Here is a 23271-nt window from a genome sequence, read left to right on the forward strand (position 1 = left end):
AGGATCATAGCCACGAGACTAGACAGCCATATGCCGGTACTCATCCACTCCGACCAGGTTGGCTTCATACAGGGGAGACAGGGGGCGGACACCCTCCGAAAGACCCTGCATCTGATGAGGGAAGCGGCCCCGAAGGGAGACAACCCTGTCTTGGTGGCCATCGACGCCGAAAAGGCGTTCGACAGGGTGGACTGGGAGTTTCTACATGGAGTCCTTGTCAAACTGGGCTTTGGCGAGGGAATCAAGCGAGCCATTAAGGCCTTATACACAGACCCCTCGGCTAGAGTCATGGTGAATGGTCGCCTTTCACGAACATTCAGCCTTCAAAGGGGGACGAGGCAGGGCTGCCCCCTCTACCCAATCCTGTTCGCCATGACCATGGAAATACTCGCGGAGTACATCAGATGTGCCCCGATGGTCCGCGGTATTGCTGTTGGAGGTCGGACCTTCAAGCTCGGCCTCTATGCAGATGACATACTGCTCCACCTGAGGGAACCTACTAGCTCGGTCCCGGCGGCCGTTCGGGTTATTGAACGGTTCGGCCAATTCTCAGGCTTCAGGATGAACATAGGGAAGTCAATGATCTTCCCCTTTGCCCCAGACGCAGACGGGGACCTCACGGAGCTGTCCCCCCCTGGGGTTCCAAATTCGCACCGAAGGGATTAAATACCTGGGGATCAACATCGTCCGGCCCCACGAAGATCTAAGCCAGGCAAATTACCCCCCGCTGTTTGACAACTTATTTAAAGATATGGAGACATGGGGTAAGGGGCAAATCTTGTGGATGGGAAGGATGAACGCTGTAAAGATTAATCTTCTCCCCAGGGTCCTGTACGTTTTCCAGATGCTCCCTCGCAAGCCCCAGACGCACTTCTTAAAGAAGCCAAAAAACGTATGAGATTCATATGGCAAGGCCAGAGACCCAGAATAGGTTACGAAATACTCACCCTCCCCAAGGATAGAGGGGGGGTCTGCCTCCCACACCTACGAACTTACCACAGAGCAGCCCAGCTCAGAACCCTGGCCCCCCACCTCAGAGAGGACCCCAACAAACAATGGGTCTTTCTCGAAAACTCCCTCCTGAGCCCGGTCACAGTGGGTGAGTGGTTATGGGTCCCGATGAAAAAACCGGCCAAGGAGAATCAGGAATCACCCAATACTAGTAACAATGTGGAAGGCGTTGGAGGGTAAGGGACACGGTGAGAAGGTGACCACTTGGCCCTCCCCCATGAGTCACATCTGGTCCACACCAGTTTTAGAGGAAATACCAGACCATGAACACGATCAGCCCTGGTTTGACGCGGGCCTATGCAGAGTTGGTCAGTTGGTCAGGGAGGAGTCCTTTATAAGCATCCAGGAGCTTGAAGAATCTTTGGGAATAGGTAGGCTCTCCCCACTCCTCTACCTGAGACTCAAGGGAATCCTAATGAAACCAAAACTAAAGCCCAAATTACAAAGAAAACTCACCCCAGTTGAAAAAATCTTAGATACCCATGTAGAAATGAGAGGCCTCATCTCACTCCTTTACTCTGCCCTTTTAACCCCCCGGGAGGGAACCACCAAAAGCCTCAGGGGGAAATGGGAAAGAGACTTGGGTTGTAGGATCGGAGACGGTCTCTGGGGGCGACTCTGTAGTAGATTATTTAATACCTCGATCTCCTGCCAATACAAAACCCATGCTGTCAAACTCCTGCACAGATGGCAGTATGACCCGATCACACTTTCTAGGATGTTCCCAGACATAATCCCCCTTTGCTGGCACGGGTGTGGGGAAAGGGCAAACTATTGGCACATGTGGTGGACAAGCGGGAAGGTCCAAACTTACTGGGCCGAAGTCCTTAGCTGGCTGAAAGAGGCGGGAGAAGGTGTGCTCCCGCTGGACCTGATACTGTTTGGCCTACAGCATAAGGATGACCACTGGGAAAAATTGCCGGACCTCTCGCACTCCCTACTGTTGGCAGCCCGCCCTCCCCTCGAAGAAAGAATGGGTGATGATTGCCAAAGACATATTCCTAATGGAAAGACTTACTGCAGCTTTACATGGTTCAAGTACCCAAATAGAGACAGACTGGCTGCAATTTCAAGAGGTGTTTGGCAATACATAGGCCACGTCCTGAGACCCTCAAGCGCCCTTGGTCCGGCCCAAAAACAAGCCCCAACATGGAACGAATGGCCTTGTAACCTGGAAAGCCGGTCGACCACTGGCAGAGAAAACCCGGATTGACGCTGCCCTATGCCGCATCATTTCTATAAGTAGACAGCTGCGCTCGAGATACTGTGTGGGGTGGGTGGGAGGAGGCAGGGGGGGGAACAAACGCAGGGAATAATGGCTTATAGTTTGATTTGTTGAGGGCGATTGCCCAAATCTTGTAATTTGCGTACCTATGCTGTTGTTTTCCAAAAACCAATAAAAATTTAATTTAAAAAAAAGAGCGCTACAGAAAGCTTTAAAATCGCTTCTGAAAGAAGAAAAGTCTACCAGGTCACGTTTGAAGGCGACCTACAAGCTGTTACGTCACTACTGTCACCAACTGCTTCAGTGGGACGCCCGGAAGATACTGGAGGTCATGGCTACTAAGAAGATGATGATGAGCGTCAAACAGGGGCCCTAATAAATCCGATAACAAACAAGTTGGAGCTCCCGGTTTACTGAGATCTATAAATCAGAGGGTGCCAATATCCAGACCTTAAGATTAAGATTTAGATGACTTAGCCTAATTAATATCCAGTAGTAAAAAATTGATGGCCCAGAGGCCAGATGGGCTGGCCATGTGTGTTTTAAAAAATAGCCAAGGGGGCGCTGTTGTGTGCCAATGAAGATGGCTGCCTAATGTAAGAGCTGCACAACCTGTAAAATCCTTCCGGCTCAATCCTGCAGATTAAACGGCTCACCGACTGTCCAAAGGACTGTGAATGAGCCGGCGACAAAGCGGGTACCAGTGGTGAAAACCTGGGACAAAACCGAGACTCCTGTCACCCGCTGAGAAGTCTGCTCGGCGGCGAAGACTGGGTGACAGCGGGCGGACTATGCACCAAATTCGTCCTTTCCCCGGTGAAGCCAGCATCCTACCGTAGAGCAAGGGAACGTGCAGTAAACGCATCCTGAGGCAAGAAAACTAAAGGAACAATTCAACATACCGTCCCTGAGCACGAAACCCGAGTCACTGTGGAGGAGCGCGTAACAACTGGTGGCAAACAAAGCACACCCAGCCACTGAAGGTACGTGCCAACGTTGACACGACAAAGGGCCCCCGAGCACTGGTAGATCCCTCTGATCGGTGGCACACCCCCAAAGCCTGGTGCTGGAGTAAAACGTGATCACCCGCACTTGAATGCAATCTGCACCGGGACCCCCCGCAATGTGAATATGCGAGCGGGCTCATTATAACACACACAGCTCTTTTGAAATACAGTGTTTATCCGCCCGCTGGTGTGAATACACGTGCTGCCTGGGTGAGCATAATAGCCTGTAGCCACGCGCCCTCAGTTGGGGACCGAGAGGCAAGGGGGGGGCAACGATACAGGGGGGGGTACACTGGATAGCTGCCGGCATTAATGCACCTTGACAATAAGCTGAGACATTAAAACCCTGTCAAAACGCGTGTCAGAAACACGTTTAAAATAACAGAGAAAACCTATGCAACGCTGAGGCCCTGATACAACGTGAATAAGCAAGGGTATTAATCCCACAATTTAGGGGCCTCCCACTGAGAACTGGAACAGGGGACACAACAAGGTAATAGCACACAGAAAGCCTGAGAAACAAAATAGTGGACATTATAAACTGGAATACAACTCGACTAAACAGTGGGCGCAGATCCGCACTCTAAAGAAAAAAATAATTAACAGCACCAACGTGGGAACATCCAATCCACCAAGTCACAGCTACCTCCGTTTGAGAGAAGGGGATTGGGTCCCATAATACCGCAGCCCTCAACAAGGAAACACCACTGAACCTCTGCATCGCTCCCACCCAACAAACCCGAACAAAACATCAGGAAAATCGGCAATAAGCAAGGAAGCACTTTTCCAAAATATGCACAACAACTCGGCCACCCAAAGGGGACATGACAAGAGGCGCAAAAGGCAACAAGAAGGGCCCTATGGATGCCTATACAAGTGCGACTAACATGGAGGACCCCCAGGAACCCTACAACCATCCCCGGCGCCGATCCAAGCTCACGCTGAAACAAATATTGACCCATAACATGGCGGCGATGCAGGCAGGCTTCTCTGCAGTGAATAATAAACTAGACCGGATTGTCAGTAACATCGCCTCTATTAGAGCTGACATATAAAAAGTGAATACCAGAGTCACGTAGGCAGAGGAAAGGGCGAGCACACTGGAATATACAACAGCCACACACAGCAAAGACACAGAGGAGATCAAAACAAATCTAAAGGCGGTGTGGGATAAATGTGAGGATTTAGAATCTAGATCACGCCGCATTAACCTCAGGGTGGTCGGTATGCCTGAGAAGACCATAAATGTCCCTATAGAGGCGTTCCTGGAAGATGTTCTCCGTTTGTTCCTTGAAGCACAGTTCTCACAACAATTCCTAGTAGAGAGGGCCCACAGATCATTGGCCCGACCGCCCAAACCAGGTTACCCCCACGCACCATTATCACTTGCTTATTGAATTACAGCGACTGGTACCTGATCCTTCGCTTGTCCCGCGGAAAGGGCTCCCTGTCGTACGACCCTACGTGGATCCACATCTACCCCGACTTCTCGAAAGGAGTGCAGGCAGCTTGACGCACATGCCACCACGTTAAAAAGAGGCTTAGGGACAGGAACATACCCTATGCCATGCTCTTCCCAGCTAAACTCTGTCTGCAACATGCGGGCAGAGCCCACTTCTTCGAAACACTGGAAGAAGCCATGACTTGTATTGAACAGCACATTCCCGCTGCGCCAAATAATGGATGACAGGTGAAATAACTTTGTTCATGTACTGCAGTCCTTATATTTCAATAGCACTAACCCTAAGCACAGTGCATGGGCCAGCTACGCCGTCTAAGCTGTAGATTGCGCCTCCAGCAGGTGGTAGGTTTTGATGCTACCAGGAGTGGCCACACAAAGCCAACCACTGTTTGATGGTTAAGTTGGGGCAAGGGGATACACAGTCCAGTTGGATGGATGGTGAGGGTGGTGTGGGGTGGGGTGGGGCGGGGAGTTGGTTAATGGAAAACACTGACGGTTGGACAGGATATGGCGCTCTTAAGACGATCAGCGGATGGATTACCATGATATATTGTGATCACGTATGGCGGCACCCGGGCTGACCCATGGAATAAGGCTCTTAACCTGGAATATTAGAGGGCTTGTGAACTCTGTTAAGGCCAGGAAAATCCTGGCATACACAGAGGCACAAGGTGGACATACTCTTATTGCAAGAGACACATGCTATTGGAAGAGTTGTGGAGTCCTTTGCCCAAGACTGGGGTCCTCTGCAGATAGGTTCAGACTACTACACGCAGTCCAGAAGGGTTATGACCATCATACATCAACGCAGCTAAATAGATCAGTAGTGGATGCCGAGGGGTGGTTTGTAATTCTATGGGGGGGGGGTTCTGAGAAACCAAGAGGTGATACTAATCAATAAATATGGCCCAAATACTGACACTCCGGATATATACTTCCACGTCATGGCACAGTTATCACCCCAGGGAGAACCCAGAGTTATTTGGGGGGGAGAATTTAACACTATTTTGGACCCACTGAAGGATAGGACATCCAGACTACCCAGCTCGCATACCAAAACTGCCACAACAATATTACAGGGGATGTCTACACTGCCTTTGGTTGACGTCTGGAGAGAGCTCCACCCTACCCTATCAATTTCCCGGTGCACATCTCTAGCTCTCGCCTTGACTTTTGGCTAACCTCCCCAGAATGTGTTCCCCAGGTGGGACACTGCCCCATCCTCTGGCGAACACTTTCAGACTGTTCACCGGTTAAACTGGTTTTGGTCATACTGGACACAGAACAAGGCCCGCGGTTATGGTAGATGCCACCGGGCCTAATGCGCAACGAAACTATTATTGAACCCTCGCAGATAGACATCACAGAATTCTTTGACCGCAATACGAGATCCATGAAATCGTTGTCCACCGTATGGGAATCATACAAAGTCTGGCTAAGGGGGCACCTACTATCACAGACACTAGGCATACTGCGAGACATTACAAAAGAATTAAACCAGGCAGAGCTTACCCTATGCTCTCGAAAACACTCACTCAGGCACCAGGGACCGAGACCAGCTAGAGAGATATAGAGACCTCGCTGAGTGACAAATAATGTACACCACACAACTGATAAGGGGCAGACGATATGGGCAGGGTAATATGGCGGGAAAGACCATGGCAAACCTAATTAAGGCAGAACACTGGTTTAGGCCATTTACACGTATCGTCGGAATGACGGGACAGTCCACACCGAGGCTGGGAAGATCAACATAGTTTTTTTTAGACTTCTACTCTGAATTATACACGAACGCTGACCAAGAGGCCCCACTCGGCTGCTACCTGGCCGCTAGGCCCGATGAGACTTAACTATAAGTGAGACCAGATTTCCCTTTAACAGTTCAAATTTACCATACACAATACAGAAATGTAATGGTTTTTCGTAATGCGCAATATACCATGATGTATGTAAACTGCATTGATATACTGTAACCGTCAGTAGAAAATAAAGTCTTAAAAAAAAATAATTATAATAGCCCGGATACTTGGGTGGCTGTCCTCGACACAATGTTTAAAACCGTTGTTAGGGAGAAAGTGTCCTGGCAAAAAGCTATTGTAGTCCCCATTTTTAAAAAGGGATCCCGTTTGAGTGCCTTGATCTATCGACCCATCTCCCTTCTGGATTGCTCAGCGGAGATCTTCACGGACCTTGTCTTAAGAGAACAGCTTAAATGAGCAAACTAGATAAATGGGGCTGTCAGCCTACCCTATTGGCAATCTTGATTGCGCTACACACAAACATTTGGATAGAGAGGGGAGCCTATTTGCACCAATTTATATGGCTAGAGGACTGAAGCAAGGCTGTTTGTTGGCCCCAATTTTATTCCTCCTCTTAATTTCTGATTCGTGGGAGACCTTTTCCAAAATTAAATCTTTTCCCCCAAAATTGTATGACCAAGTGATTAACTATTTACTGTATGCTGATGACCTGATTCTATTGGATCATACACCTATAGGGTTGCAGCATCTGTTAAAGGCCCTGCCGGTATGCACAAGTAAGAATATGTTAACTATAAATGTCCCTAAATCAAAAATCCTAACCTTGCATAAAGGTTCTGGAAAACTAGGTGAACATTTTAAATGGTTTATTGGAGGGTCATCCCTATAGAAAGTGGATTCTTTTGTGCATCTAGGTTTCAAATGTTCCCTAAGGGAACCAAAACCAGGTTGCTTGCGGGAAAACACTTGAAGATTAAGGCCTTAGCCACCCAAGGTATTACTCTGAACAATAAATGTGGTCACCTCTCGATTATTCCAGTCCGAGAGTTTTATTGCAAAAAGGTGGTGCCGGTAATAGTCTATGGGGCCAAGACATTATTCTTTGCTCTTAAGGGGCATTGGTTTAAGTTTGAGGGAGCATTTTGGATTAGAATGCTGGGATTTCCACCTGGTTTCCCGGCTTCTGTTTTAAGATATGAATTAGGCCTGGTTTCATTGGAAGCCTTGTTTAATTGGAAACATTTAAACTTCTTCGAAAGATGTATTTGACGAAAGAGGGGCCGACAGGGGGGTTGTTAAAGATTGGCTTAGAGGCAGGCTCCCTGGCCGGCCTCATAGAATGGTCGATCCACTGCCACAAAATATTAACATTGGTTGATTTCACGGTGGAATACCTTCTAAAGTACCCATTGAGGGTAAAAAAGAGGTTATGGACGGTCGTCTGGATTGACACAATAGACCTTGTCAGGAAGTATCATTTGTTCAGGGATATACTCCTGGATGCTAGACCTTATAATTCTTTGCCTTATTACTTGGTGAAATGTCCGGGACACCATTGGCTCTCCCAGTGTTTGCGCCTCCGCTTAAATTTGCTCCCTATAAACACAATTTTAAACGCATGTGGGGGGGTATAACACGTAATTTAAGGTGCTACTGATTTTGTAACTGGGAAAATTCCATAGAAACACTTCAACACCAACTTTTGCATTGTGGTAAACTGGCAACGGCCCGTAAAACTTTTTTTTCCTGTACCCTCTAAAGGACTAAAAGGTAGTCGAGTCGGGCTGGGTCTGGCAATGTATTTTAACTGACAAGTCTTTTTTCTTTTTTTTTTTTTTAAACCAATTTATTAAACTTTAACACATAATAACAGCAAAATAGAGACAATTCTTGAATATCTACATCACAATAATAAAGAATATTAAGAGAAAAAAAAGTATTTTAAATGGTCTTTGGCCGCGATACGTTTTATGAAAGAGGTTTTAGTCCTTAACAAAGAGTATTAGGCAGTGGGTTCTTTTTCTAATGTCAGTAATGTATACATTTTTTAAAACATTTTAGAAGTCTTTTATCATGTTTGCTTCTGTTTTCTTTTCTGTAATAGCCTAATTCATTTTAATGTAATTTTTCTTGTAGTGTGAGATTTTGTGTATTTGTGAAATGTTCCCTGTGAAGTATAACACAATAAATAAAAAGCTGAACTGATAACTTTTCAATGTATGATAGTTTTCATGTCTGGAAAAGTTATGTTTGGACAAGCTCATTGATTTCGGCACATTGATGGTTATCTGTAGTATTATGCTAGGCAGGGGTTAGCCTAGCAGTGCCATCATCTGCAGGTGTCAATCAGATTTTGATAGTAGCTTCCGCTCCCAATTACCTTTCAGTCAGAGTGCCCATAATCACCTGGTATACCCTGCATCCTCCTACCTATATATTTATAGACTACACTGTGTACCTGGCTCATTGGACCCGACCACTCACCAAAAAATGCAGGCTGTCTGCATGGTGTGATGGAACTATCTCTCTGCATTCAGTCAGGCTCTGGAATTCCCCACTGGCTGAAGTTAAACTAGCTACCTTGAATTTGGGTACCAAATGAAGACATACCTCTCCACTTCCTGTATTCCAGACCTTTTGATATTAATAGAGTTTAAGGTTTTGGCTTCCGCTCCAAGGTACCTCCTGACCTGAAAGTGTGCTGTACAAATCCCTTTACCATACCAATAAAATGCTTGTTTTTAAATAGTGACTGGTGAAGGATCCATGTTTTAAAGTAATGGCACAATTTATGCGCAATTCTTATTTTGGTAGAACTTAAATTGTCTACAGAATCGGTAAACTGCAACAATTATGAAATATAACAGCTGCAGGTGATTTTAGATGGTACTAAAGTATGTACAATGCATAGTTAAGTGAGATGCTAAATTGTCTGTTTGCTGCTGCCTTTTTCTGGTAGTAAGTTTCTTTCTACTAAAATATCAGTAATTTTCTTAATGTTGTACTGTTTTTATTTCACCTTTGCATTAGTTATTTTAAATATTTAATTTTGAAATAACTTGCAATCTTAGTCCAGCAACTGCTTCTGTCTATATATGTGTGTTTGTTGTGAAAAAGTTTTCTGCCTTGATCATCAGATGTTTTCAGTGTCCCTCACAGACTCGAAATCACAATTCGTAACATTGGTGTAAACCCTTTAGTTTTGTTGCATTGTGAATTTACAGTGGACAAGATTAACAATCTTTTTAAAGGGAATGTTTTGGGCAAAACTGTGTTATCTTTCATAATGTAACTATCATTAACAGAACAGAAATTGTACTTTATATCTTTTTTAGGTTGATTTGGAAGCTAATGCACAGAGCCGAAGCCCTGAATCCCGCTCCAATGCTGGATTTCCCAATCAAAAATTTCACCGCAAAAATAATGTGAATCCAAGACATTTAAATATTCATCTTACCCCACCACATCCACAATACACTGTCCCAAGTCGCCATTTCCAGCACACTGGCCAGTTACCAAGGCAGCCATACCCGGTGCAACCTCAACCAAATGTACTGCCCCAGCAACAGAACCATTTATCTGAACAGCAGAACCAAATGCCACTGTCTCAAAGCCAGACAGTCCAGCAGCATAATCATTTGAATCCGCAGCCGCAGCAGCAGTCTTCACAGCTTTCTCCTGCTTACCAGTCTGCTCCAAACCACTCCTTTTTTAATGCCCCCATGGCCCATCGGACTCATTCACCTGGAATAGATTCTAGGGTTCTGGAGCAGCATCATCATCATCCTCCTCCTGTGCTGCAAGAAGTCACTACTCCTCTGCGACCTATTCAACAGCACCATCCTCACATGAACAACTTCATGGAAGACAACCCTCCAGGTGTACCTGTAGGGGAAGCTTTAGGTAAGTTTTACTTTCATGTTTATCATATGTATTGTAGTGAACGGAGGCTAGCACAGGGGCAAGGCGCTGGTCTTGGAAGCAAGACCACGCAGAGTAACAGAGGTTCGAAGCCCCGATCCGTGCTTAAACCGAACTCATGTACAGTATTAGGCGTGTTATAAAAAAAACAATTCAATAAATAAGTATTGATAATGTTGTTCATTTTAACCACCGTCTCTTAAAGGATCACTTCTGCATTAAACACTGTGTATATAAGCAGACTCCTGTTCTTGTGTTGCATGTGTCATAATCAAGCCTGCCATTGTTCACTTTCTAGACACTAGCCCATGGTAACACCTTTTATAGGTTGAGCGGGTAACACTTCACATACTTTGCAAGAAAAACACAAATTCCATTAAACATTTAAAATGTTATTTCTGTTGGGTTCCATCATCCCACAGATTTGTTGTCTTAGATGTATCATCCAGCTGACCTTTGCAATTATTTCCAGCCACCAGGGGAGCGCAATGTGGTAATGCATTGCCTCTGCACAGCGTTGACTCCCATTTCTGCAGCTGTGATGTCATGGGCAATATATGTGGAGAGTCTGCACCTCTTGACCTCCATTCCTTTTTACTGTGCTGTCAGCACACCGTTACTCAACACCACCATAGCTCCTAAAATCTGACTGTTTCCGTGCCTGCCACTCAGCAGGCCTTGAGCTATAAGGCTTTCAGCGACTAGGGGAGTAAGAGTTCTGTGTCATAACCACGTGAAGTGTGCCTTTGGTGCCTGAAGGCAGAGCACAACATGGAAGACTGGGGCTCATGCCAGTCAATACACTATAAGGCCCCGGGTAGCTAACTGCCCATCACAAGGGTGGACGTAGGGTTCCCTCTAAGTCCCCGAGCCCAGAGCTTTCTTCCAAGCGAATTTGAAAAAGAAACTGATGAATCAGAGGAGTTTTGCCCTACAGGGTAGTAGTGGTAAAAGTCCAGGAAGGACAAGAAGAGGCCTCTCTCACGCAATGATCTTTAGCACTTTTCTTCTTTCTTCAGTACCTAAGAAGTCCAAGAAACGGGTTCCATTTAGCTCTTACACCTTGAAGCAGTGGGAGGAATTCAAGACACTCATTTTGGAGAGCTTAGCTAAGAGGCCATTGACTTTTAACTATGTGTGGGGCTGGGGCCTACAGTACCTTTGAGTCTGGCAGAGGTACAGCCTTAAGCAGCATGGTTCCCTGGTCCGGTAGCGCTGGCTTGTCTTAATTAGGCACTCCTCGGCTTTGCTTTTAGGCATCTAATCCTAGTTGCCCGTTCTCTTGAGTTTGATACCAATCATTGCCATCATCACCCTGAAGTTTGCTTTTGCCATTTTCGATGATGGAGACCCCATTCTTTATGGGTTAGAACCCATTGACTTTGGAGAGGGGACTCATTTCCTAGAGGCATTTTATCCTGCACAATGCCAGCGGCTTGGACATGTCTCACGAGGTAGAATTCACACAAGCAGCCCTGCCATATAGGAAACCCAAACGCATCTTTTCAGAAAACTATGACCGGTTATTGAATATGATGTTATTTACATTCTGGACCAAGGTGATCCAAAGGAGAATTTGATTCCTTTTATTCTGGGCATGGTTTACCCAGTCATGGTAGTATGGAACAAAGCTTAGTCCATAGACAGGGACTTAGTAGAAAAAAAAAAGATTCTGCTCCTACTGGCCCGGGTTTCTTGTCCACCTACTCTAGAGGTTCTGTGGGTCCAAACCTCACTCCCGTTCTGATGTCTTGTAGTTTTCCCCAACTACCCCATACAGGAAAAGCAAAACACTTGAAAACATGGGCCACGTTTTTTCCACGTCTGGCAGCCTGGCTCTGAAACCTGACAAGATATACCCACATATTGGTGTTTTCTCTGTAGCTGCTGCTAATGTATCTTGAAATTAAATGAAAAGGGTGACAATCTGTGGTGAAAGATAGGGATGGAAGTTCTCTGTTTCTTGATTGCAGACATCTAGGATTGCCCCAAAAATATTTCCCTCAATTTTCACATGTTGCGGAGGACTCTGTGCATGCACTGGGAATGCCGCAACACATGACGAATGTGCCCACTGTCAACACCCACCAGTCCCCTTTTCTACACAAACTGTGCTGGTCACACAGTGAAGTGCTCCTCAGTGTTTTGTGATGAATCTGATGGTTTCATCACTCCATTTCCTGGCAATGACCTCTCCGCATGTGGCCAGGGGACAGCAGCCGCTACCTGATCCTGACCCTGGGGGCAGCTGTATGAGGGAGGATCACATGGGCGGAGGCAGCACTCAGGAGGGGGTCTCATCCTTCCACATTAACCAGAAGATCACAGTACCAGTATTTTTTCAAACCAACAGTCACAGACAGAGCCCTAAAGTTCTTTCTAGACAGAACTGTATCCTTCTGAAAATGAGACTGTTCATCGCCTAACCAAACCAGGCTTATCTGCCTCAAAGGCAGCAATTGCACGATGGATTGTAGCGTGCATAGCAGAGGCCTACTCTTTGCAAAATAAACTTGGACCAAAAGGTCGTCACACACATCCTATTCGTGCTACGGCCACCGCAGTGGCTTTCCAGTGGAATGGTCGATGGGATGTAATTGTCAAGGCCACAACGTGGCGTTCCACCTTTTTCAAGCACTACTGCACTACTACAAGTAGCAGAGCAGATGCAAGCTTCGGACAGGCAGTTTTGCAGAATCTCTCTGCTTATGGTAGGACTCTCCACCCTGGGGAGATAATATAGCACCCTCCACCTTGGGGAGAGAATGCTTGTTAGTTGTCCCAGTATGGAGGAAAGGGGACGGGATGTAGGAGTAAGGAAACATTACTCACCATAGTGACTACTGTAAACCTCGTGCATAGTCCCCTATCTTCCGTATACCCCTTCTCCCAGCCCACTTAAAAGGTTGCCATCGTACATGGTCCTCTCTAATGTGAGAAATAAAGGATCAGCAGGCATTGTCGGCATGCTTAAGGGCATGCATCTCACATGCACGCACTCCACCCCAAATTTGAAAATTGAGACAATTTATTTGTTTGCTATGCAAATTTACTAGTCCCATACCCTTGGGGGTGGACAACCATGAAGTATGAAAGAAAGGTGCCTATGGACTAGGAGTACAGTAATCCCCATGGTGAGATTTTCATTTACTTGACATGCTCTTTGGTGGCCACAAGATTCTTGTTTTTGCCTACCTGGAAAACTGGCCAGTTCAAGCCCACTGCCCACAGCTGGTGATGGCCACCTGCAGCACACCTTTCCCCTTCCAAACAGCTTGGGCTTCTCATTGAAATTAAAGAAGTCTCAGATCACACCATTGCAGCAACTCCACTTTTTTGGGCGGTTCTGGGGAGAAGCTCAAGCAGGGCTTTCATTCCTGGTGGTACAGACTTTCCAGAACCAAAGTGTAATCCCAACCCTTGCTTTTCCACGCCTTCTGGGTCTCAAAGCATCTGCATTTTCTGGTACTAGAAACTCGATTACACTTGAGGTTGCCCCAGTAGCGGCTGTAAATGAGACAATGTTCTGAAAGGCTGTATGCTCATCTTGACTTTCTTAAGGTGAAGCAGGCTGTAGTCTCCAGCAGAGACAAAATAACTTATCAACTTGCTGGAATGGCAGGTGATCAGGTTAACCAGGTTTGCTTTCCTTCCCTCCTACAGGGGAACTGTGTCCTGATTCTGGCAAACGCAGTGATGATGCATTAACTCAACAAACCGGGTGGTGTGGGGTCGCTCCCCCTATGCAGGGTCAAAATGTGGCTATGCTAATGAGCTCCCGTGAGTGAGAGCTCTGCCTGGCAGTTCTGTAAAAGATTTCTGCTCTTTGCGAAACACTAAGGTTGACTGCTCTAGGGAATTTCCCCTGTAGGGAGATCTGGGAGACGCACTGATTGTCAAGTGGAACTTCGCTCTCCTCTTTGTGTTACCACTGATGCCCATCATTCTGCTTGTTCTCTAGAGAATGCAGAGGTCCAGGTTCACCATGAATTTTATTCTCCCAAATTCAGATTACCTAGAGCTTCTAGACATGTCCATCTGTTGCCTGTGGTACTCCTGGCAAGAGTGGGTCTCCTCTCTGTAGTCTGGGAGTCCAGATCACCACTGCAACCCCAGCAGCCTCCACCTTCATGCTTGGCTGCTGAGCCAAGTGTCTGAGATTTAAGGAGTGGGATCTGTCTGGTGTGTCCTGGAAGTGCTCCTTTTTGCCTGGAGGCTGGCCATTGAGTTTATTTTTGCCTGCAGGTGACAAATGTGTTAGGCATTTTTGTCAAGACAGATGTGTTGGCCCCTTTGTCTGCCTGGCAGCTTCTATTCTTGATTTTCTCTTTTCTCTAGCCATCAAGCCCTTCAAATTGGCACTTTGATAGGGTTATCTGCTATTTAAATCTTCAAGAGAACCCCAGAGCAAGGCTCATTCTTCTCTAACCCCACTGTTATCCAGTTTTCGCAGGTTTTATCGTACATGTTTCTTCCATGTCAGTTTATTATTCTGCATGGATTTTTAACTTTGTGTTAACCTTTCTAATGACTGCTCCATTCATTTCTTGCTGTCGTGCTCTCTGAAGTTGCTCACCCTTGGGGTCATTTTCCAGGTTGCTATTGCTTCGTCTAGGTGGGCGAGTGTGCTCCTGGCTTTTTTAATGAAGCCACTGTACTTTATCTTAACTATGAAAAAGGTCCCTTTTAGAGTGATGCCGAACTTCCTTCTTAGGGTGGTGTAGGAAGTTAAATGCTCCCAGAAGATTCACCTTCCTGAGTTCTGTCCCTCCATCTCATGCATCTAAGATCAAGGATCCAAAGAGGACTCTCAGTTTCAATGTGTCTCAGATAAGCGACATCAGCAAGGACGATCAGCTGTACATGATATTTGTTGGGGCTTGAATAAGCACTGCCATTACTAAAAAGACACTGTCCAGATGTGTCATTCTCTGCATGCTACACTCTAACCTTGAAAGAGGTCCCTGATGGTCGTAGGGCCATTCAAACAGGGGACGAGTGGCAACCTGTACTCTAAAGATGGGTGTGCCAGCTTTAGGCACCTGTCAGGGTGACACAGGGGCTTCCTTGAACAAGTTTGGAGGCCAAATTTGGTTGTCTCGCTTCAGAGTTCCTATGGGGTGGTTCCCGCTCTCCTCAGGTTCTGTATTGCTTTGGGAGCCTATATAAAATGAGGACTGTGTAGGAGGAAGGAATCCATCAGAAGAACATATTTCTTACCTCTTGGTAATTTTCTTTCACATGGATTAGGCCTTCCTTCCACAGGAAGCTCACCAACCTCCTAGCTTATCCATCATGTGGGTAGCATATATTGAATTAAGTGCTCGATACCCCCAGCTGCAGAGCAACGTGTGCAAAGGCAGAACTGAGTTCATGTGGAATAGCCAGCTCCATACTACTACACATGTCGGACACAATAGTGGCTGAAAATGTTGAAAGGACAGCTGGTGCTGCAGGATATATTTAAGATGAAGAATCTGTGGACAGAATATCTTAACCATTCGAAAGTAATTTGTTTTTCAATGTTATGAAAAACACTTTGGGGAAATGAATTGACATGTAAACAGTGTTAAACTTCCTTATGCAGCTATAAACAAAAGAAATAGACTACTTGTGGCAATACAGTGACCTGTGCTCATCTCCCCTCGGTTGATCCTATACTTATGAATACTTATCCTCCTATAGCTCCGGCACTAAGGGTCGCTATGGTGTTATAACAATTAACTTTTCAGCTCCAAGACTACATTGAGCACAATGGTATTCTCAACGAACTACAATTGTGGATCTGTCCAGAACACGGGACAACGTCTGCTCTGGCAACGGTTTGGGATCATATCTTGAACATAGCCAATGCTGGTCCTCTGACCCTGCTGATTAGGACAGACCTATAGGCAGCATTTAACACTGTAAACTCTGCTATTTTATTATCTTGGTTGGAATCCATGACTGGGATGCAATGTTCCACACTAGCATAGTTCAAAGTCTTTCTTGCTGTGGGAACAGTAAGTGGTCAGTTGGGACTGTATACATCTGGTCTGCTGTCGACCAGTTGTGGGCTACCACAAGCTTCTCCCCTTGCACTGCTGTTGTTCATGGTTTATGTAACGCCTCTGATGAACTTTAAGATGAAATTTCATTAGAACATAGACGATATTCAGCTGTATGTTAAAGTAGACGATTCCTCCGACACCTTCGAGGCCTTAGATGAGTATCTAAAAGTGACACGGCAATGGATGGTGTTTAAAGTACTTCAAATGAACCCTTCTAAAACTGAGGTGGTGATGTTAGATCCTCCCTATCTTAAAGGCCCTTTGACATTTAGGTCTTGCCCTATCCTCCTGGACATACCCATCTCGTATGCCAGGAAAGCCACAAATCTTGGATACACATGAGACGCTGATCTATCTCTTGTTGTACAGCTCAAGGATGTTGCCAGAGTATCTTTTTATCGGCTGCTGCTACTCAAAAAGACCCTTCAACTTATCCCACTAGATCTATATGCGCATTTGGTGGAGTGCTTATAAACCCACATCTAGCTTATGCAAACAGTCTACATGTGGATATTTCTATTAACCTGTTATATATGTTGCAGACTGGTCAAAATGCTGCAGTGCGCTTAATTTTTAATCTTCCTAAATGTACTACTGTTTCTCCTCATCAGAAACAACTTCATTGGCTACTGGTCCAGCAGTGGATCATAGTCAAATTGCTTTGCCTTACGTTTGAGTTTACACAGCCTTGCCCCCTTATGCAAGAACATTTTGCAAGATCGTCTGGTAAGATCCCTTCAATCGGAGAACAAGAATCATTTGGCGGTGCCCTGTACCTGTATTCACTCTCTGACATACACATGTTTTGCTGAGACAGACCCAACATTCTGGAATCCGCTTCTGCACGCCCTTCATAATGCAGATTCTTTTTTGTCATTTGGAAAGACCGTAAAAACCTTTCGAGGGGATTGGGTCCTCCGACGTATTCCATATCTATGACATGTAATCACCACAGCTGTGCTGCTTCGGAAACTTTTCCGGCGTCTGCGTCCTGCGTCGATGACGTCGATGCGCCGACGTCGAGGACCTCCTCCGACGTCATCCGATGTGATAAGTAGGACGCACGACGCCCGTAGCCTCAGTTCCGTTTTTTCCGCGAACGTGTTGCTTCGTGTTTCTCGGTTCTAAGCCTCGACTCTTTGGAGTTCTGTTCTTTCTGGTTCTTCGAACCTGTTCGTTTGTGAATTTCCTTCGGCGATGTCTTCCACTTCGTCTTCAACCCCGCGTCCGGGCTTTAAGAAGTGCGGGGAGTGTGGGTCCAAGATGTCGGTGACTGACTCGCACGACGCCTGCCTCTGGTGCCTCGGGGAGGCCCACGACACGGATGACTGTATCGACTGCCAGTCGCTCACGTCCAAAGCCTTACGCGAACGTAAGAAGAAGTTGTCGGTAGGTCGGGTGTCCAAGCCCCGGAAGTCGAAGTCGGCGGGGCTTTCGACGGATGATTCGAGGGGTGACTCTCCGCGTCATCGTCGGAAGTCTCGTCGGTCTTCTTCTAGGAGTGGGTCTCGCCACTCCTCAGCCTCTTCGAGGCATTCTCGGAAGCGCCGTCACCGGTCGCCTTCCAGGTCCTCTTCCGAGGATTCTGCACGGCACGTCGGTTACCCCACCAGCCGTGCGACGCCGGAGGAATGGGCTTCCTTCGGGAAGAAAATGTTGGCGATTCTTGAGTCGCAGGGTACTCAGCCGTCCGCGCCCCCGAGTGGGGTCGGCCGTGAGAGGTCGAGAGACACCGCTCGCAAGAGTGGTCGGCACGAGTCACGGGAGCGGTCCCGTTCGGACAAGGAGGCTCGTTCTCGCCGTACCCGTTCCAGGTCCCGGTCCTCGACGCGTTCGAGACCGTGTGCTCCTGTGAAGTCTTCGAGGAAGACATCGACGTCTGAGGCGTCGAGGGCGTCGACAGGCTTTCTCGAGGCTCCGGCTTCGAGGAAGTCGTCGACGCCGTCGAGGGACACGCTCGGGGCACCGGCTTCGAGGGCTGTGTCGACGCCGCCGATACTGGAGGCGCTTCATCTGACGTCGACGCCGATTTCCTCGACGTCGATCCTCTCGGCGCCGTTGCCGGTTTTCTCGACGTCGGCGCCGATTCGCTCGACGCCATCGACGCCTTTCGTGTCGGAGGTGCCCCGTGTCACGGGTGTACCCCCTAGGAAGGCTCTGGTTAAGAGCAAGCACTCTCGGGTGCCTTTTCGCCACCTGGAATATATTTCAGAGGCGGATGAGGATTCTGATGGCCTGGTTCCTAGTCAGGTGCCAGATGAAATTGTCTCGGGCCATAGTCAGTTTGACGATTTGAGGCAGTCACTGCATGATGCCAGTGGACTGGACACCTCTCCGGAGGTGGAATTTTGTAGGCCTGAGCCTGGCTCCCATGCCGATTCCTCGTACCGGCGCCTTATGGCTAGGGTGTCTGAGTATCTGGGATGGTCTGCTCCCCCAGGGGAGTTTGTGCGGGATGATCTGACGGACATCCTTGATGTTGGTCCCCCAACTGACCCGGTACTGCCGTTCCATATGGCTTTACAGAGAAGGGTGGCGGCGGCTTGGACTGCTCCGGAGAGTCTCCCGGCGGTGGGCAGATCCTTGTCGCGTAAATACCGTCCGGCCAGTAGCGACCCCTGCTACTTGACCAGGCACCCCACTCCGGAAAGTTTGGTGGTGCAGGCGGCCACGGCCCCGGCAAAGCAGGCGTCGTACCCTACCATCCCTCCTGATAGGGACGACAAACGTTTTGATGGCTGGGCGAAGAAAGTGTTTTCTTCTGGTGGTATGGCGCTTCAGGCGGCCAACTCCATTTGTGCCTTGTCACGTTTCACGCACACTCTGTGGAACTGTGTTGCGTTAGCGGCTGAACATATTCCCGAAGGGGATGAACGGGATGGTTTCCTTGCTATGGTCCAGGATGGTAAGGATGCCATGTGTGAGTCCGTTCAGTCGGGTCTGGACTTGGCTGAATGCGTCAGTAGGTCCATGGCGGCGAGCACCGTGATACGCAGGTTTGCGTGGTTGCGGAAGTCGGGGTTTGCTCCTGATGTGCAGTCCCGGCTCCTCAACATGCCCTTTGACGGTGAACACCTTTTTGGCAGCAAGGCTGACGAGAGCCTTGAGAGGTTGCAGACCTCAAAAGCTGCAGCGAAGTCGTTGGGCGCTGCAGTTCGCCAACCTCCGCTTTTTCGTCCTAGGGGACAGCAGTGGAGGGGTGGTTCCTTTCGCTATTACTCGTCCTTCAGTAAAGCGAGGGGAGCTGGCCGTCAAAGAGGCCAACGCAGGGGTACCAGAGGTGGACGACAGGGTACCCGTGGTGCCAAGGCCGCTCGGGCAGTTGCCTCTTTGCCCTCAGGTAACGCCGCAGCCGATCCTACTCAGTCATGAGGCCAGGTCCCATGGTCCGCCGGTTGGAGGAAGGCTGGCGCAGCATCTTGTAGAGTGGCAAGCCATTACTTCGGATGTGTGGGTTCTGGAGATCATAACCCACGGCTACTGTCTTCCCTTTCGGCACAGGCCTCGCGACAATCCACCGGGGAACCTCTCTTTGAAGTGTCCGGATCCGCTCCTTGCGCAGGAAATTCAAGCCCTGCTGGAGAAGGGCGCTATAGAACTGGTGCCTGTAGCGGAGAGGAACAAGGGATGGTATTCCCCTTATTTTTTGATTCCCAAGAAAGACGGGGGATTGAGACCCATCATGGACTTGCGCGGTTTGAACAAACTCCTCAGGAAGGACAAGTTCAAGATGGTTACTCTCTCTCAAGTCCTCCAGGCCCTTCAGCTTCAGGACTGGTTGGTGTCACTCGACCTCAAGGATGCTTACTTCCATGTGCCGATCCATCCCAAGCACAAGAAGTACCTGAGGTTCGCGGTTGGCGACTCGCACTTTCAGTTTCGGGTCCTGCCGTTCGGATTGACCTCCGCCCGAGGGTTTTCACCAAGCTCATGGTGGTGGTGGCAGCGCATCTCAGGCAAGGGGGATTCACGTCTACCCCTACCTGGACGATTGGTTGATCAGGGGGAGCTCTCCCGAGCAAGTCCTGGATCATCTGTCCGTCACCTGCCACTCCCTTCACAGGCTGGGCTTCTCCCTCAATTTAAAGAAGTCCCATTTGACGCCAACACAGAGGCTCCAGTACATCGGAGCAGTGCTCAACACTTCCCTGGGGCAGTGTTTTCCTCCCCAGGTGAGGGCTCTTCACATTCAGCAGATGGTGCACAAGTTTCAGCAGGCCCAGACGCTCCCAGCGTTCGAGTTCTTGAGGTTGCTCGGCCTCATGGCATCCTGCATTCTTCTGGTGCCAGAGGCTCGCCTGCGAATGAGATCTTTGCAGTGGGCACTCAAGACGCAATGGTCGCAGTCCTACGGCAGGATGTCGGACCCGGTTCAGGTGCCGCCCTCGGTCACCCAGGACCTTCTGTGGTGGGCCGTCGAAGGCAACTTGATGAAGGGGGCTCCATTTTGGCTTCCCTGGCCGGAGGTGACAATCGTGACGGATGCATCCCTCACGGGATGGGGAGCTCATGCCAACGGGCTGACAGTCAGCGGTCGTTGGTCTCCGTCGGAGTCCAGACTCCATATCAATCTGTTGGAGCTGAGGGCCGTCAGGCTAGCCCTGAAGGCTTTTCTGCCGACTGTGAGAGGAAAGAATGTCCTGATCCTGACGGACAACACAGTGGCCATGCACTACCTCAACAAAAAGGGGGGGCAGGGTCACTTCCTCTGTGCAGGGAGGCGATGCAGCTCGGGTTCTGGGCCATCCAGCAGGAAGTTTCGATCTCGGCAGTTCATCTGGCCGGAGACGAAAACGTGACGGCGGACGCTCTGAGCAGGCAGAGCGCGATCTCTCACGAGTGGGAGTTGGCTCAGGAGATTCTCTTGGAGATCTTCGCCCTTTGGGGGACCCCTCAAGTGGATCTCTTTGCCTCCAGTGTCAACCGGAAGTGCGAAAGGTTTTGCTCGTGGGAATTTCCTCCGAAAGGAGCCTTGGGAGACGCGTTCGTGGTGGAGTGGTCATTCCCGCTGCTGTACGCGTTTCCTCCAGTCCCCGTCATCCCGCAAGTGCTGCGGAGGTTACGGAAGTTCGGTTCCCGGATGATCCTCATTGCTCCGGCGTGGGCTCGGAGGACGTGGTACCCGGACCTTCTCGACTTGTCCATCTGCCCTCCACGTCGTCTTCCCTACCGAGACGATCTGCTCTCACGGGAGGGGGGGTCAGGTTCTCCATCCAGAGGTCGGATCCCTCAACCTTCACGCTTGGCTTCTGAAAGGTTGAGGTATATGGATTGGGACCTCCCTGAAGACGTGATGGAGGTGTTGCTTTCGGCCCGTAGGCCAGCAACGAAGTCTCTGTACCGTTGCCGTTGGCGTAAGTTCTGCGACTGGTGCAGAGTTCGGAATGTGGATCCTTTTGCATGTGACATCCCCATGGTTCTGTCCTTTTTGCTTTCTCTGGCCCACAGGGGCTTGCAAGTGGGTACCATTAAAGGTTACCTGGCGGCGCTGTCCATCTTTAAGCGCTCGTCTGAAGAGTGTTCTTACTTTAAAATCCCTTTAATTTCACAGTTTCTGAAAGGGCTCACTAATGTGTTTCCTCCGTCACCTTTCCTGGTGCCCGGTTGGGATTTAAACCTTGTTCTTAGGTTTCTTATGGGTGCTCCGTTTGAGCCTTTACATTCTTGCCCTTTGAGGCTGTTAACTCTGAAAACTGTGTTTTTAGTTGCGGTTACTTCCGCTCGCAGAGTGAGTGAGTTACAGGCACTTTCAGTTAAGCCACCCTTCACTGTTTTTCACAAGGACAGGGTTGTCCTTCGAGTTCGTCCTTCTTTTCTTCCGAAGGTAGTGACGGAATTTCATTTAGCCCAGAAGGTTGTTCTTCCGGCATTCTATCCTCCTCCGCATCCTGGTAAGGAAGAGGAGAGGCTCCATAGGCTTGATCCTAGGAGAGCTTTAAGCTTTTATGTTTCACGCATGTCCCTGGTCAGAGTGGACGATCAACTCTTTATTGGTTACGCTGGAAAGCGTTTGGGGCAAGCTGTGACGAAACAGACTTTGTTCCGCTGGATTATTTTGGCCATCTCTGAGTGTTACCGCTTGGCGGGTAAGGACCCACCGGCTGGCTTGCGGGCCCATTCTACCAGGGGTGTGGCTGCATCTACTGCCCTGCAGAGGGGTGTTCCTATTCGCAACATCTGTGATGCAGCCACCTGGGCTTCAGTACATACATTTGTACGGCATTATTCCCTCGATTCCATCAGAGGGCAGGATCTGGCCTTTGGCAAGGCGGTCCTTTGCTCGGCTATTTGATTGGCTATTCTAAACTTTTGCTTCTAAATTCTTTCCCTCCTCGTTTTGGTACTGCTTTGGGAGTCTGTCATAGATATGGAATACGTCGGAGGACCCAATCCCCTCGAAGAACAAGTTACTTTCTTACCTGGTAACGTTCTTTCGATGGGATGGTCCGACGACGTATTCCATATCGCTCCCGCCCTGCCTTCCCCGCTGCAGAATTTCTTTTGCGATTGCAGCTTACGTTCAGCAAGGCTTTGTGTCTGACTGGCAGTTGACTTATGTCACACGTTCTGGGGGGAAAAAACTACAACTGAGGCTACGGGCGTCGTGCGTCCTACTTATCACATCGGATGACGTCGGACGTCGGAGGAGGTCCTCGACGTCGGCGCATCGACGTCATCGACGCAGGACGCAGACGCCGGAAAAGTTTCCGAAGCAGCACAGCTGTGGTGATTACATGTCATAGATATGGAATACGTCGTCGGACCATCCCATCGAAAGAACGTTACCAGGTAAGAAAGTAACTTGTTCTTCTTTTCCAATGAGTTTTTTTCTAGT

The 23271-nt window shown here is 48.5% G+C and overlaps 1 protein-coding gene across 9 annotated transcripts in view; it reads left to right on the top strand.

Moving 5' to 3' along the window:
• The window catches only part of HELZ (helicase with zinc finger), a 2743493-nt gene that overhangs the window by 2574120 nt on the left and 146102 nt on the right, over positions 1-23271 (top strand). For all 9 annotated transcript variants that reach the window (XM_069655034.1, XM_069655036.1, XM_069655035.1 and 6 more), the window contains one exon: positions 9801-10368. In XM_069655034.1, coding sequence (XP_069511135.1) covers positions 9801-10368 — 568 coding nt within the window. The remainder of the gene's footprint in view (positions 1-9800; positions 10369-23271) is intronic.

This window comes from Ambystoma mexicanum, chromosome 3q, assembly GCF_040938575.1.
Source record: "Ambystoma mexicanum isolate Mex_15411 chromosome 3q, UKY_AmexF1_1, whole genome shotgun sequence".
In the NCBI taxonomy this organism is placed as follows: Eukaryota; Metazoa; Chordata; class Amphibia; order Caudata; family Ambystomatidae; genus Ambystoma; species Ambystoma mexicanum.